Source organism: Panthera leo, chromosome B4 (assembly GCF_018350215.1).
Source record: "Panthera leo isolate Ple1 chromosome B4, P.leo_Ple1_pat1.1, whole genome shotgun sequence".
NCBI lineage: Eukaryota > Metazoa > Chordata > Mammalia > Carnivora > Felidae > Panthera > Panthera leo.
The window spans coordinates 82,961,666-82,974,872 of record NC_056685.1 but is presented as its reverse complement, the minus strand read 5'-3'; the positions used below and the strand labels follow the sequence as shown (position 1 = coordinate 82,974,872).

General features: G+C 50.0%; 1 protein-coding gene across 1 annotated transcript; it reads right to left on the bottom strand.

Moving 5' to 3' along the window:
* Positions 1-4,337: 4,337 nt before the first annotated feature.
* GPR182 (G protein-coupled receptor 182) lies at positions 4,338-6,491 on the bottom strand. The gene is made up of 2 exons (XM_042944621.1): positions 6,112-6,491; positions 4,338-5,590 (listed from the first exon to the last, which is right to left on the bottom strand). Exon 2 carries the CDS (start codon positions 5,572-5,574, stop codon positions 4,429-4,431), a length of 1,146 nt encoding a protein of 381 aa, XP_042800555.1. The 5' UTR covers positions 5,575-5,590; positions 6,112-6,491; the 3' UTR covers positions 4,338-4,428.
* Between the last annotated feature and the right edge of the window lie 6,716 nt (positions 6,492-13,207).

The window sequence follows — 13,207 nt, the reverse complement described above, 5'->3', positions numbered from 1 at the left end:
GAGGCTCACTGACCAAACCCTGTTCCTCTGCTTGTCCCCATATTCACACCTGACCCCTCCCTCTGTTTGGAGTCATGTTTGCTGCCTCCAGCTCACTCTTTTCTGAACTGTTTTACTTGAAACTCTCTATTGTGGCAGAGGGCATCTGGGATACCTGGTTGAAGGTATTCATTTTCTTTTGAGTTTTTTTATTTTTTTTCAACCTTCTGTTCATTTGATTTTGTTGCCCCCATGCCCCCGCCTTCCCCACCGCCCCCCCTTCCCCACCTTGGAGCCCAGTTTAGCAGTCTGCTGTATTGTTCTGAGGTTCTCTTTGACCCCTGAATGTCTTTTTTTTTTCTCCCTTTTTCCTTTTTCTTGTTCTGACTCAGGACGAGCTACGTAATTTGCAGAGCCCTTTGTTTAAAAATGAATTTCGAGATGGCGACTGTAGAGCATTAAACCAAGCATGAGGCTATTCCCAACCTGTTTCTTAAGGGAAAAAGGTAATACTTGTATGGCACATTGGAAGAAACAGCAGAGGCTGCTTGTGGCCAGAGGAGGGGATCTGTATCCTGCTTCTCCTGTCACTCAGTGATGGCTCACTGATGGCCACAGCACCTGCTGGGAAGCGCTGCTGTATTTTAGTATTTGGTCCTAAATTTTAAGGCCCCAGGGAGTCTCTATAGTTCATGGCTAGCTGGAAAAAAAGGAGGTGGGAGTTGGGCCCACGTGACCTCTAAGAACTAGGAAATGGGTAAAAGTTCTTTTTGACTTTCTTCCTTTCTGTTCAGCATCCCTTGGTCTCCAGGACAAACCTTTGGGCTTAAATACCTTCTCCCCAGTCAGGTTTTGCTACTGATGAATACTCTTTGTTTTCTGGCCTCTTGCTGTGCCCTATTCTTGAGACTACTCATCTTTGGAAGCGAATTCAAATCCTTTTATAGATGGACACTGATTTTGTTGGCACGGGAGTGGGCTGTGTGGAGAAGTCTGCCCATCTGGAGGTCCCCACACATCCTTTTGCCTCAGTCCTGCACTGAGTGAGTCAGGAAGCACAGGCACACAGCATTGATTTCATTGTGATCACGCATCGTAAGCTGAACACCCGAATGGAAATGAAACTGTTTTGATTTCGATGTTTCTTTAACACCCCTCCCCCTGTCCAGTCTGCCCTCCCCTCCCACCTCTGCTAGCGAAAGTCTCTTACGAAACCAAGAAGAGTTGTTGACGTCTAACTTCCTTCCATTAAATTAATAAGTACTGACCTCCTAATATTTAAGTGTTTACTATCTATTGCTGTAAAGTTTTGTATATTTTGTAAACTTCTTTTCCCAAATAGTAGATGTCTAAAATCGTTGTACATCTGATTCTTTTATATTCCATTGTTCGGCACAAAGTGTGGTTTTTATTTAGAATAAAAAAAAAAAAAAGGAAATTTGAAACGAGAATTCTTTTCCTACTGACTGGGGTTACTGTCCCTTGTTGAGATCGGAGCCCAGCACCCGTTAGCGGCAGCTTTCTCAGCAGCTGCCAGGATTCTTCCAGGTGGCAGCTTCCTTTCCTGTAGCTGGAATCCCCCAGGGCTGACTTGTTGACCTGTTTTTAGTGGGAAATTAAGTCAATAACCCAACCTTTCCAGGGGAAACCTCCCTGAGGGGATCTTCCGTTGGCTCAGAGAGTAGTGGGACTCTTGCTCATGTCTAGTTGGACAAGAGATTTGGCCTCAAAGGGTCATGCCAGTGCCATCGGATTCACTGACATGGTATGTTGGAGCGGAGAGAGGCAGAATCAGGGAGGAGGTGGAGGTTTGGCACAATCTCACGAGGTCGATAACAAATGTACCTCCACAGAGAAGGAGATAGACCTCAGAGGCTGGGGCGTGATGTGGCCCATTTGGTCTCAGCACAGTGGCCAGGCGTGGCTCCCAGCGGTGCTCAGTCAGTGCTGAGCCGAGCAGCCTTGCTGTGGTCAGTATCACTGGTTCTCTGTCCTCCCGAGGCCCTGAGGAGGTATTCATACTGCCCTGGGTGACAGCGGTTGCCAGAGAAATCTGTGAGAAGAGTGAGACCGTGGGGGGATGGCCTCTGAGGTCACTTGGGATAGGACCGGTGTAAAATTAAGTTCCCTTTAGGAAGCTTCTGGAGCCCAAGTCCGAGGAGGCAGTGATGTAGGCATCAGATTTTGGCTTGGTTTTTATATGAGCACAAGGGACGAGGGTCTTTAGTGCATTTTCTGTATTACTGGGTTAAACCCTTACTGCAACCCCATGTCACAACCTGGACTCTCCCGGTTGAAAAAGCCCTCAGCTCTGTGCCACTGAGCAGCTGTTTGTCACTTAAGACCCTTTGAGATTTGGGCCCAACGAGCAGGAGGATCATAGGGGGATTTCCCTCTGTGCTCCTGATGCACGGGTATGTACACTATTGGAGCACGTGTTTCATGCATCTGGTGAATATGGTTTCAGATTTCTAAGAACAGAGGAGAGAGCACTCTGGGTCAGTGAATGGTTGTTCCAAGTTAAACATTCCAGAAATACTGAGCCCTTGAGCAGAACAGAGGCTCTCAGTGATTATGCCCACAAGCCCTTCATTCTCCACAGCCAGGACTAGGAGGCCAGAGACTTGGAACCAGTGGATCATGTTCTTAGGCCTTGCCTTTGTGGACACGGGCCTAGACCCTAACTGATAAATGAGTCTTTAAAAAAAGATTTTTTTTTTAATGTTTTATTTGAGAGAGAGAGAGAGAGAGGGACAATGTGTGAGTGGGGGAGGGGCAGAGAGAGAAGCAGACAGAATCCTAAGCAGCCTCCAGGCTCCAAGCTGTCAGCACAGAGCCCAACGTGGGGCTCAAACCCACGAACTGTGAGATCATGACCTAGCTCAACTGACTGAGCCACCCAGGGACCCTGATAAATGAGTTGTTTACAGAAGACCTAATTTTTTTTTTTTTAGGATTTTTAAAATTGTCTTTTATTCTGAGAGACAGAGAGTATGAGTAGGGGGGGAGCAGAGAGAACCCCAAGCAGGCTCTGCACGCTCACAAACCTTGAGATCATGACCTGAGCCAAGATCAAGAGTTGGATGCTTAACCGACTGAGTCACCAGGTGCCCCCAGAAGACCTACTTATTAATAAGAAGACTTCATTTCCTATCTATGGGACAAGCATGAATAGAAGTAAGTTGCAGGACAGGAAAATTATGAAAAGACCTGGCCAAGGAGAATGAAGTTTAGCGGTGAGAACAGACTTAGAAGAATACCAGAGCGGGGCCCCTGGGTGGCTCGGTTAAGCATCCAACTTCAGCTCAGGTCATGATCTCGCAGTTTGTGAGTTCAAGCCCCACCTCGGGCTCTGTGCTGACAACGCAGAGCCTAGAGCCTGCTTTGGCTTCTGTGTCTCCCCCTCTCTCGGCCCCTCCCCTACTTGTACTCTTTTGGTCTCAAAGATGAATAAATAAACATTTTTTAAAAAGTAAGAATACCAGAACTCTGCCCTGTGACAGAATCAGAAAATTTCTGCCTCCCCATCCCATGCAGGGGACAAGGGCTGAGGGACAGAGCATCTGTCAGTGCCTGCTGCTGGCTCTCCCAAGGTCTGCTCCCAGAATGGACATCCTTTGATATTTTCCTATGATCTGGAGAGAAAGCGTGGGATGGGGATGGATTTCTGATAGCCTCTCTTTCTAGAAGTCTGGAGATGTCTTAGATCTGAAGCCAGGAGCAGGTGGGCTGTGAGGAGCACTGACTCTGGGATGGCTCCTCTGCTTCGGGGGGAGGGAAGCAGGATGGATGAAGGGGAGAGTATCAGCAAGGAAATGGAGCCACTTCCTGGATGGTGGGAAGGGTGGGGAGCCAGACCTCTGCTTCACCCCCCTCCATTTGTCATCTCACTGAGGATGCTAGGAAACGTCCTGCCGAGGCCTCCTGGTTCCTTGGCCTCTGACCTCTTGTCCTCACAGCCTGCATAGTTCTCCGGGAGAACAGCAACACACAAACACAAAAGGAAAGTTGTGTGAGCTCCCTGCGGAGCACACTCCTTCCGGCCAGGGTGATTGCTGAAATGAGTGCATCTCTGTTGAGCATCTCTTTAGCCTATCCCAGCTGGAAGTACAGAGTTTTGAAAGAGCCAGAGTCATGGCTGTCTCTGTTATTTATTTCACTTTTTTTTTTTTCCTGAGTGTCTTCTTTAGTCCTGAGGACTGAGACAAATAGTACAACACTGAGGACTTGTTCTCGACCCCTCCCTGGCCCCCTCTCCTCCTCTCACCCCAATATTATAGGACATACTCAAAATTAACCATGAGTGTTCTGACCCTTCCCCCCCCCCCCAAAATCTCTCACCTACACGTCTAGCCTTCTAGTTTGCCGGTGGAGAAGATTGGGATCTACCTCAGCTGCCTAGGAGAGGCTGAGGGGCAGGGATGGGCGAGGTAGTTGGCGCTTAGAAGTTCAGGCCTGGGTGGTGCTGGGGCCTGCTGCGGCGGGCTGGGCGCCCTCCTTGATGATGACGATGGAGTGCTGAGTGGAGGAGGAGGAGAGGGAGGAAGCACGTCTGTCCCCCCTGGCCCGGACCTTGGGAAGGTAATGGACCACAGCACTCAGCAGCTGGTCCCGGAATCTCGGGCTGAGAAAGTTGTAGAGGATAGGGTTGACGACGCAGTGGAGCATGGAGAAGCAGTCAATGATGTCGTAGAAGAAGTACAGCAGGTGGACCAGGTAGCAGTGGAGGGAGACGTGGGTGCCGTGCAGCGTGAGCAGCAGCAGGGTCACGTGGTAGGGCAGCCAGCAGATGGCAAAGACGGCCACGTAGGCACACACCAGCAGGCAGTGGCGCCGGCCCTCTCGCCATCCCGCCTGCCGAAGCCGGCAGGCCGTCAGCACGTTGAAGATCACCATGAGAGGGAAGGGCAGCACGAAGCCCAGGATGGTGGTGGACAGGGCCACCACCAGGGCCCACGTGTTGTACGTTTCAAAGGGTGCCATGAAGAGGCACATGGGCTCCGAGCTCTCCACCAGCTGGATGTGTACCACCTCGGGCAGTGGGATGACGGCAGAGAGGACCCAGACACCCACGCACACGGCCCGCCGCATCCGGTGCTGGTGGCGCTGCCAGGAGGGAGAGGTGTTGGTGAGGGTGACGTAGCGGTCGATACTGAGGCACACCAGGAAGAAGATGCTGCTGTACATGTTGGCAAAGTAGAAGTAGTGAGTGAAGCGGCAGGAGAAGCTGCCCCAGAGCCAGGTGTAGTCCAGCATGACCTCCAGCATCCACACGGGCAGAGATAGGACGATGCCCAGGTCCGCTATGGCCATGTTGAGAATGTAGAGGTTGAGCAGGCCCGCCCGGCCCAGGCAGCGCCAGTTGACGCAGATCACCAGGAGGTTCTCCACCAGCCCCACCACGAAGATGGCCAGGTAGAGGACAAAGAGGGTCACTTGCTTGGTGTCCTCCCTGAGCTCCATGTGGCACTCGGGCAAAGTGTGGTTGAAGAAATAGAGCAGTTCATTCCAGTTGTGGATCTCCCCAAAGTCATTGGCAGGTGCTGTGGTGAACCCTTCCGAGGGGGTAGGCCCCATGTTGTCCCTGACTGACATCAGGACCAGCAAATGCCTGGTGGGGAGAAGAGAGGGTTGGAAGAGAACGGAGACCTCAAAAGCAGCCTTAAGCCTCAAGTTAGTGGGCTACTGGGACCAGGAGGCTTTGGGGGAAGATTCTGGGTCTGAAGAGGCAAGAAAGGCAGTTTAAATATTCAAACTGTGTATAAACAGTACACAGCTCCCTTGCCAGCTTTGACCTGTGAGCAGAGACATTTTCTTAGGGCTCAGTGGTGGGAGAGACCAGAACCGTTGGTGCCTGACCAGGTTCCTCCCCAGCCTGGCCGGTCCCACCCTATCTCCAGCCCCAGGCCATCTCTGACCTCCACTTCTCTCCTGGCACTTCTCCCCTTGGCCCTTTCCTGTGGGCCTTCCTTAGGAAGTCTTAACTCTGTCTCGCCATCTGGGCTATGGATGTGGACACACACACACACACACCCCTCTGATTTATCCCTAGGAACATTTGTGAATTGTGCAGAAAAGCCAATTATCTTCAAGCCCTGATTCCCTTCTTCCCTGAGAGAGGGTGACACCCACCTGAGTTTCTGTCTGGAGCGCCTCTGGTCCTGGAGGGCCGGTGGTGGGTCTGGGCTGCTGGGGAGCTGCAAGGAGACTGGAGGGACTGTGGCTGTGGGGCTGGCTTTGCTGTGGGCTTCAGGGCCGTCCTTCTCATCCAGGAAGCAGTGTCACTGGCTGAGGCTCTGTGGGAGAGGGTCAGTGTTTTTCCTGCCTTCCCCCAATCCAGATAGAGGGGAAGTCACAGGAGAAGACCCAGTGTGCCAGGGGCGGGGAGGAGTCAGGCTGCAAGTATTAAAATCCAGACTCTTGACTCACTAGCTATGGGAATTTGCCTCCTTAAGTCTCAGTCCTCTCCTCTGCAAAATGGGACGATAATATCTACTAACAGGGGTGTTGTGAGAATTAAGTGAGCCAACAAGGTAAAGTGCTCAGCACAAGGCTGGGCCTGTGGTCAATGCTTTACACACATACGTGCTTTCCACTCTAAATTGGCTTGGAATCCCACTCTCCCCTGTCTGTTGATTCCTACAAAAGCAGAACTGGATGTGGGTGGGCGGGCTAAAAGAAATCTGAAAATCAGCCAGGCTTTTAGTCACTCTGCCCTTTGCCGCTGGCTCGCACCCATCCCTTGCCATTCTCCCCAGCCTGCATCTTGGCTCTGGGGTGAGAAGCTGGACACAGAGGGAGGATTAAACGTAGGGTGGGAAAGGGGGCTGCACTGAGCTTCAGGGAGTCTCCTAGACCCGGAGGGGGAGAACAGCATCCTTCCCCCACCGCTTCATACTTCTCGTGAAGTGTGGCCAAGGGTGGCTGAGAGAGAGACAGACACCAAGCTTCTCTCTCCTGCCAAGCTAGAGGGCAAGGCTCAGAGCCCATGGATGTGTCAGCAGAGCCTCCTGCTTCTCAGCCTGCTTTCACCTCAGTTAATCGTTTGACCCCTGACATACCCTGTGGTGTCCCCTGCGGGGAGAAAGGATGGGCTTTCTCATCTTCTGTTAAGCCCAGAGAGGTAGCCCGTCTCATGAGCCACGTGGCTCAAGGTGTGTTGGCTGGAGGGGATTGCGTATGCATATTTAATCGAGGTGAAGTTCTCATAACAATATTAACCGGCTTACGGTGTACAGTTCAGTGGAGTTTAGTACATTGGTGGTATTATGTAACCACCACCCCTCTCTAGGTCCTAACATTTTCATAACCCCCGAAGAAAACCCCATACCCGGTAAGCACTGCCTACTTCCCTCTTCTCCCAGCCTCTGGCAATAACCGTTCTGCTTTCTGTCTCTGTGGATTTACCTATCATGCATATTTAACATAAATGGAATCATACAATGCGTGACCCTTGTGTCTTTTTTTTTTCCACTTCACATAACGTTTCTGAGGTTCATCCTCATTATAGCACGTATATGCATTTCATGACCTTTTATGTCTGAGTAATGTTTCATTGCATGGATAGGCCACATTCTGTTTATCGATTCAAGGAGGTGATTTTTTTTAAGATTGCTAATTAATTTTTTGTTGAAATAACATAACGTGAAATAAACATAACGTGAAATAAACATAACATCAAATTTACCATCTTAGCTATTTTTTTTTAAGTTTATTTATTTTGGAGAGACAGAGAGAGAGAGAATATGAGCGGGGGAGGTGCAGAGAGAGAGGGAGACACAGAATCCGAAGCGGGCTTCAGGCTCTGAGCTGTCAGCACAGAGCCCGATGCGGGGCTCGAACCCACAAACTGTGAAATCGTGATCTGAGCCAAAGTCCTATGCTTAACCGACTGAACCACCCAGGCATCCCACCATTTTAGCCACTTTTAATTATATAGTTCAGTAGCATTAAGTAAGGGGTACCTGGCTGGCTCAGTTGGTAGAACATGTGACTCTTGATCTGGGAGTCATGAGTTTAAGCCCCACATTGGGTGTAATTAATTAATTATTTAAAGTAATTAATACTTTCATTCATTGGTTAATTAACACTTCAATTAATTAATTAAGGATATTCCCATTGTTGTGCAACTATCTCCACAAGAGATATTTTTAATATCTTTAAGAGATATTTTTAATTTTGCAATTTTCTTTTTTTTTTAATTTTTTTTATGTTTATTTATTTCTGAGACAGAGAGAGACAGAGCATGAGAGGGGAGGGGCAGAGAGAGAGGGAGACCCAGAATCGGAAGCAGGCTCCAGGCTCCGAGCTGTCAGCACAGAGCCTGACGCGGGGCTCGAACTCACAAACTGTGAGATCATGACCTGAGCTGAAGTCGGTCACTCAACCGACTGAGCCACCCAGGCGCCCCTAATTTTGCAATTTTCTTAAAGCCTTCTATAGAAAAACTGTTTCTCTATTCATAACACTTCTGACACCAAATATGTAGGGGTTTTTCTCCAATACCAATTAGTTTTCCAACTCCCGGACACCCTATAACCGTGGGTGTCCTAAAATTTATCAATTCTGGCACCAACCTGAAGTTTGTGTCAGACTCCACACGTTTAAGGGCTCAGTCCCACAGGATTGTTCTCACTTTAGATGCCAGTCACAAACATGACTCTGTCCAACATGGTTACAAAGTCCCCATAATCCCCCCACCTCTGTGTCAATAATTTGCTGGCATGGCTCACAAAACTCAGGGAAACATTTACTTTGTTTACTGGTTTATTATAAAGGATACAAATGCACAGCCAGATAAGGAGTATATAGTGTGAGGTCGGGAAGGGTCCTGAGCTTTGTTCCCATGGAGTTGGGTACACTGGCCTCCTGGCATGTGGATATGTTCACCGACCCAGAAGCTCTCTGAACCTCACAGTTTCGGAATTTTTATGCCTGCTTCAACATAAAGGCATGATCTATTATAAATTATAACTCTAGTCTCTGACTTCTTCCCAGAGGACAGGAGGTGAGGTTGGGCATTCCAAGCATCTAGGCAAGGCTTGGTCTTTCTGGGAGTCAGTCCCCATCCTGAAACTATCTGGGAAATTCCAAGGGATTTAAGAGCTCAGGAATTAGGGGCAGAAACCAAATATACATTTCTTATCATGTCACACTTCTACTCACACATCAGACCGTGGCTAGACCAAGAAATCCGTCATGATGAGCTATGACAATGTAAAATGTGGTTTACTTTGCTTTTTCAGACAGTTCTATTTTCTCTCTCTTTTGGATCTCAGTTTCTATCCTATGGATATCGTTTTTGAATAGAGAGCCTTCTGAAAATTCTCACTTCCTTCTCCATACCTTTGACCCCTGCAGGTGGAGGCTCTACTAGAGCAAGCACCCTCCAGGAAGACCTAGTTCTCATCTCTGTTCTTTCTCTCTACACATTCTGACTCATGGCCATTTCCATTCCTCTCAAGACTGCAATCGAGTGGCTCATGTCTCCTGGGTCTCCGAATCTTTGACCCCAGGATCTTTTCCCTCCCGTATGGAGACATCACCCTCCACCTGCTCCCCAGCCCCCCTTCCCCCACATCACTGAATGTGTATGTGCAACAGGAGGAAATGATGGGGTGCCTTCTGGCAGAGGCACAGAGGGAAAGCTGCTCCCTCAGGAAGAAATAAGTGACAGCTCTGCAGTTTTCATGTGGCTGTTTTTCTTTGGAGGGAGGAGGTGTGCAGCTGGAGAGAGAGAGATTGGAAGGAAGGGAAAGACAGAGGGGGCAGGACCCAGGCTTCTTGCCAACCTGAGCAGGAGGGGAGCAGCACACAGCTTTGCTCCAAGTAACAGGAACAGCAGCAGCAAAACAATTCCTGGAAATTTGCTCTTTCTCCTTCCTACCACCTCCCCAACTTTTTTTTCCAAAAAATGTAGACAAGATATTGTAATCAACAATCAGAAAGGAAGGAAGGTACCAGGGAGGAGTTATTGGAGGCACAGATAAAAGCAGGCAGCTTCCCAGGGTCAGGTGGGGGCCAAGGGCTTGTGCCTGGACCCTGGAAGGAGGGCTGGGCAGGCCGTCTGGCCTGTGTGGCCGAGGACCCTACTTTGTGTGTTGAGGGCGGATGGATTGCGGACTGGTTTAGGCTGAGGAGTTTGGCAACGACTGTACTTCCGCTCCCAGCCTAGCTGCCAGCAGGTCACTGAGTACAGAAGCCAAGCCCAGCCACAGAGGTCATTTGGCCCTCCTGCCGCAGCTTCCCCCTACCAGGGAGGCAGCCTTATCTGCCCAATAGCACCAGCCTGGTCCCCGGGCGTCCCAAAGAAGGATGTGGTCCAGCGACCCTGTCCTTGGCTCTGCTCAGCTCTTTCCTGCTTACTCGCTCTTCGCTGAGGCACAGTGGAGCTAACGCTACTTCGGGGACCAGACCTGACTTTGACACCATGTTCTGTTACTTAGTAGCTGTGTGACTTTGCACAAGTCACTTTACCCTTCTGAGTCTTAGTTTCCTTACATGTAAAGTGAGGTGACTGATGCTTCCTTCAGGGGTTATTGTATGGGACATACGAGATACGTAAAGTGCTTGGCATAAGCATGTTCCTTTCCCACTATTTGGGGATGAGGAAGGAGAGATCCCTTCTTGGGGAATTGGGTTGAGATACCTCTGCCCAGTCCCACCACTATGAGCCGTTTTTCTCTCAGTTGGATCGACACCAGCTTCCTCTTTCATTTAGTTGTCTCGTGTTCTGTTTCTCACGTGAAAGGTCAAGAATATTCCCAATGCCACTATGAATTACCACAAAAGCGATATAGCAATAAGTTAGCATTTGTGATTGACAGGTACTGTTTGATCCTCATTAAGTTGTTACACTGTCATAGGCAAGGCTTCTATCATGTCGTGAGGCACGGAGAGGTTAAACAACTGGCCTGTGTCACACTGTAAATCCTTATTATAGGGATTCTTGACCTAGATTCCTGGCACCTAATGGCTTTAGGTGGTCTGCGAACTGCCTGAAAAGCATATTCAAAATCCTGTATGTTGTGTTAAGTCATTTTTATGGGGCTTAGAGTCTTCCTTAGATTCTCAAAAGGATCCACAATGTCCAAAAGGTTAAAACTGACCGCCCTCGAAGCGCCTCTTGTGGATAAAAAAGTTTTAGAAGCACAGCATACACTTGGGTGGAGGTGACTCAGCCTTTGGAATTCTGGGAAATTTCTTGAGTGAGAGCAAAGTCCCCTTTGTGGAGGCGGAGAGAAGCATGGGATGACCTGGGGAGGGGTTGAGAAATGGGAGGTGAAATGTCTTTGCTGTCACAAGATGAAGGACAACTGTTTCCTCCCTATGATTTTCCAAGAGAATGTATGTGGAGGTGTGCAAGGTTAGTGCCAGGAAGAGGAGGCTCTGAGGGATCGACAGACACTGGAAGGTCCCCAGGGAAACTGGCACCACCCAGCAGCCTCCCAGCATGCCTTCACTCTTCCCCACCCTGTAATTTCCTATCCATCTCCTGGCTTTTGTCCCTCCCTCGGAACTCTCCCCCCCCTACCCCCCCCCCCCCCCCGCCCCACTTCCTGATCCCTAGCACCTCCCCCAGGTTCTCTGTAGATGTGCTGACACTCCTTGTTAATCCCAGATTTAGTCAGTTTCTCCTAACTTTTGTTGAGCGCGTAACCTGGGCTGGACGGCAATGCCCCTTGACTTCTCCAGCGTTTCCGGAGGCCTTGACTTCCTAAGGTTCCCTCTTGACCACGACATAGATTCTTAGACTCCCCGAGAGTTGAAATGGAAAGGACTCACAAGATCATCCTGAACCTCCTCCCTCATTAAGAGGGGAGGAAGGGAGGCTTTGGGGAATCTCACGGCAGGACAGTGTGAGAAATGCAGGTGAAAATGGAGAGGGAAGTGGGATGCTGGAGGGTCATCTACTTTCGCATGTGTTCATCTTGTAAGACGCCACGTGCTGCCGGGTACTAGAAGACTGGTGAGACTCAGTCCCTGCCCCCCAGGGGCTGCAGCCTTCAATGCTCTAGTGTTCAGCACATGGGCGACCCATACTGCTTCAATCAGATGAAATCATTGCTTCAGGCTTTACCTGGAGTTTCTGGATTTCTACCATTTCTCTACCCCTCCCCCCCAAACAATGCTTATCCAGCCATTCTGTGGCCTCTTGGGGAGAGATGTTCAAGAGGAATGGTGTTTGGGACCACATCCAGATTGTCTTTCCAGAGTGTCAGGGAGCTGTGCACCGGTTAGGTCTCTGATTTCTGCCAGTGCTTCCTGAAGGACACAACCACAGAAACTTATTGAAGGGCTCTGCCTAGGGCCACAACTCAATGGTCCTGCCACAATGGCAGGAGAGCCTCAAGGGCGAAGAGGTCCAGTGTAAGCCGGCCTCAATATCCCTTGAACTATTGCATGACCCCCTCCCTCCCAGGCTTCTTTTCTGGGGAAGGAGCTTGGTACATTTCAGTGGATGTAAGCAGGGACTAGAGCCCAATCCTGTCAGAGGCCACCGGGGTTCCCTGAGAAAGCCGCCCCATCGCCAGCTGTGTCCACTCTTCTTTTATGATGTGATGTCATCTGCCTCATCCTGAAGCCCCTCCATGGACAGCTATTCCGTCCAGTCTCCTGTCCTATCTTGAGTCTGCTGAGGGGGCAGCTCCCGCCTCCTCCCCACCATCATTGGGATACAACTGAATGGATACTTTTGTAGTTATGGGGCTTACAGCCCTCCCTGCTTGTGTGAGGTTTTAGGTCCCCGTGCAAGCCAGTCTTTTCTGCCTTCCGAGTCTGTGTCTGAAATTCTGGATGTGGGAGGGGCAGAGGGCAATGCAGGCAGGCACCCGGGGCCTGCTGAAAGGGTAGGAGCTGTGAGCCCCGCTTTGCTGAAGTGCTTCCTTTCAACGCTCCCAGCGACTGGGAACAGTCTCTCTCCTGCATGTGCCCACCTTCATTCCCTTCTCCCCCATCTTTGCCTCCGATATCAGACACCCCTTTAGTCTCCTGAACACCTTTCTGCCCCTTCCCTACCAAAGGGAGGGGACCTTATACTCTCTGCCTTCTCCTTCTAACCCCTCGAGAGGCTGACAGTGACTTAGATTCCTGAGGAATGAATTCTGTGTCCTGAGCCAGATGATGAAACCCAGGCCCAGAGAGCATGTTGAATGCAAATGTGTCTTGAATCAAAGTGTAGCTTCCCATTAAGAACCCTCCTGAGCTTGGGAATGTCAAGGCCCAGCAT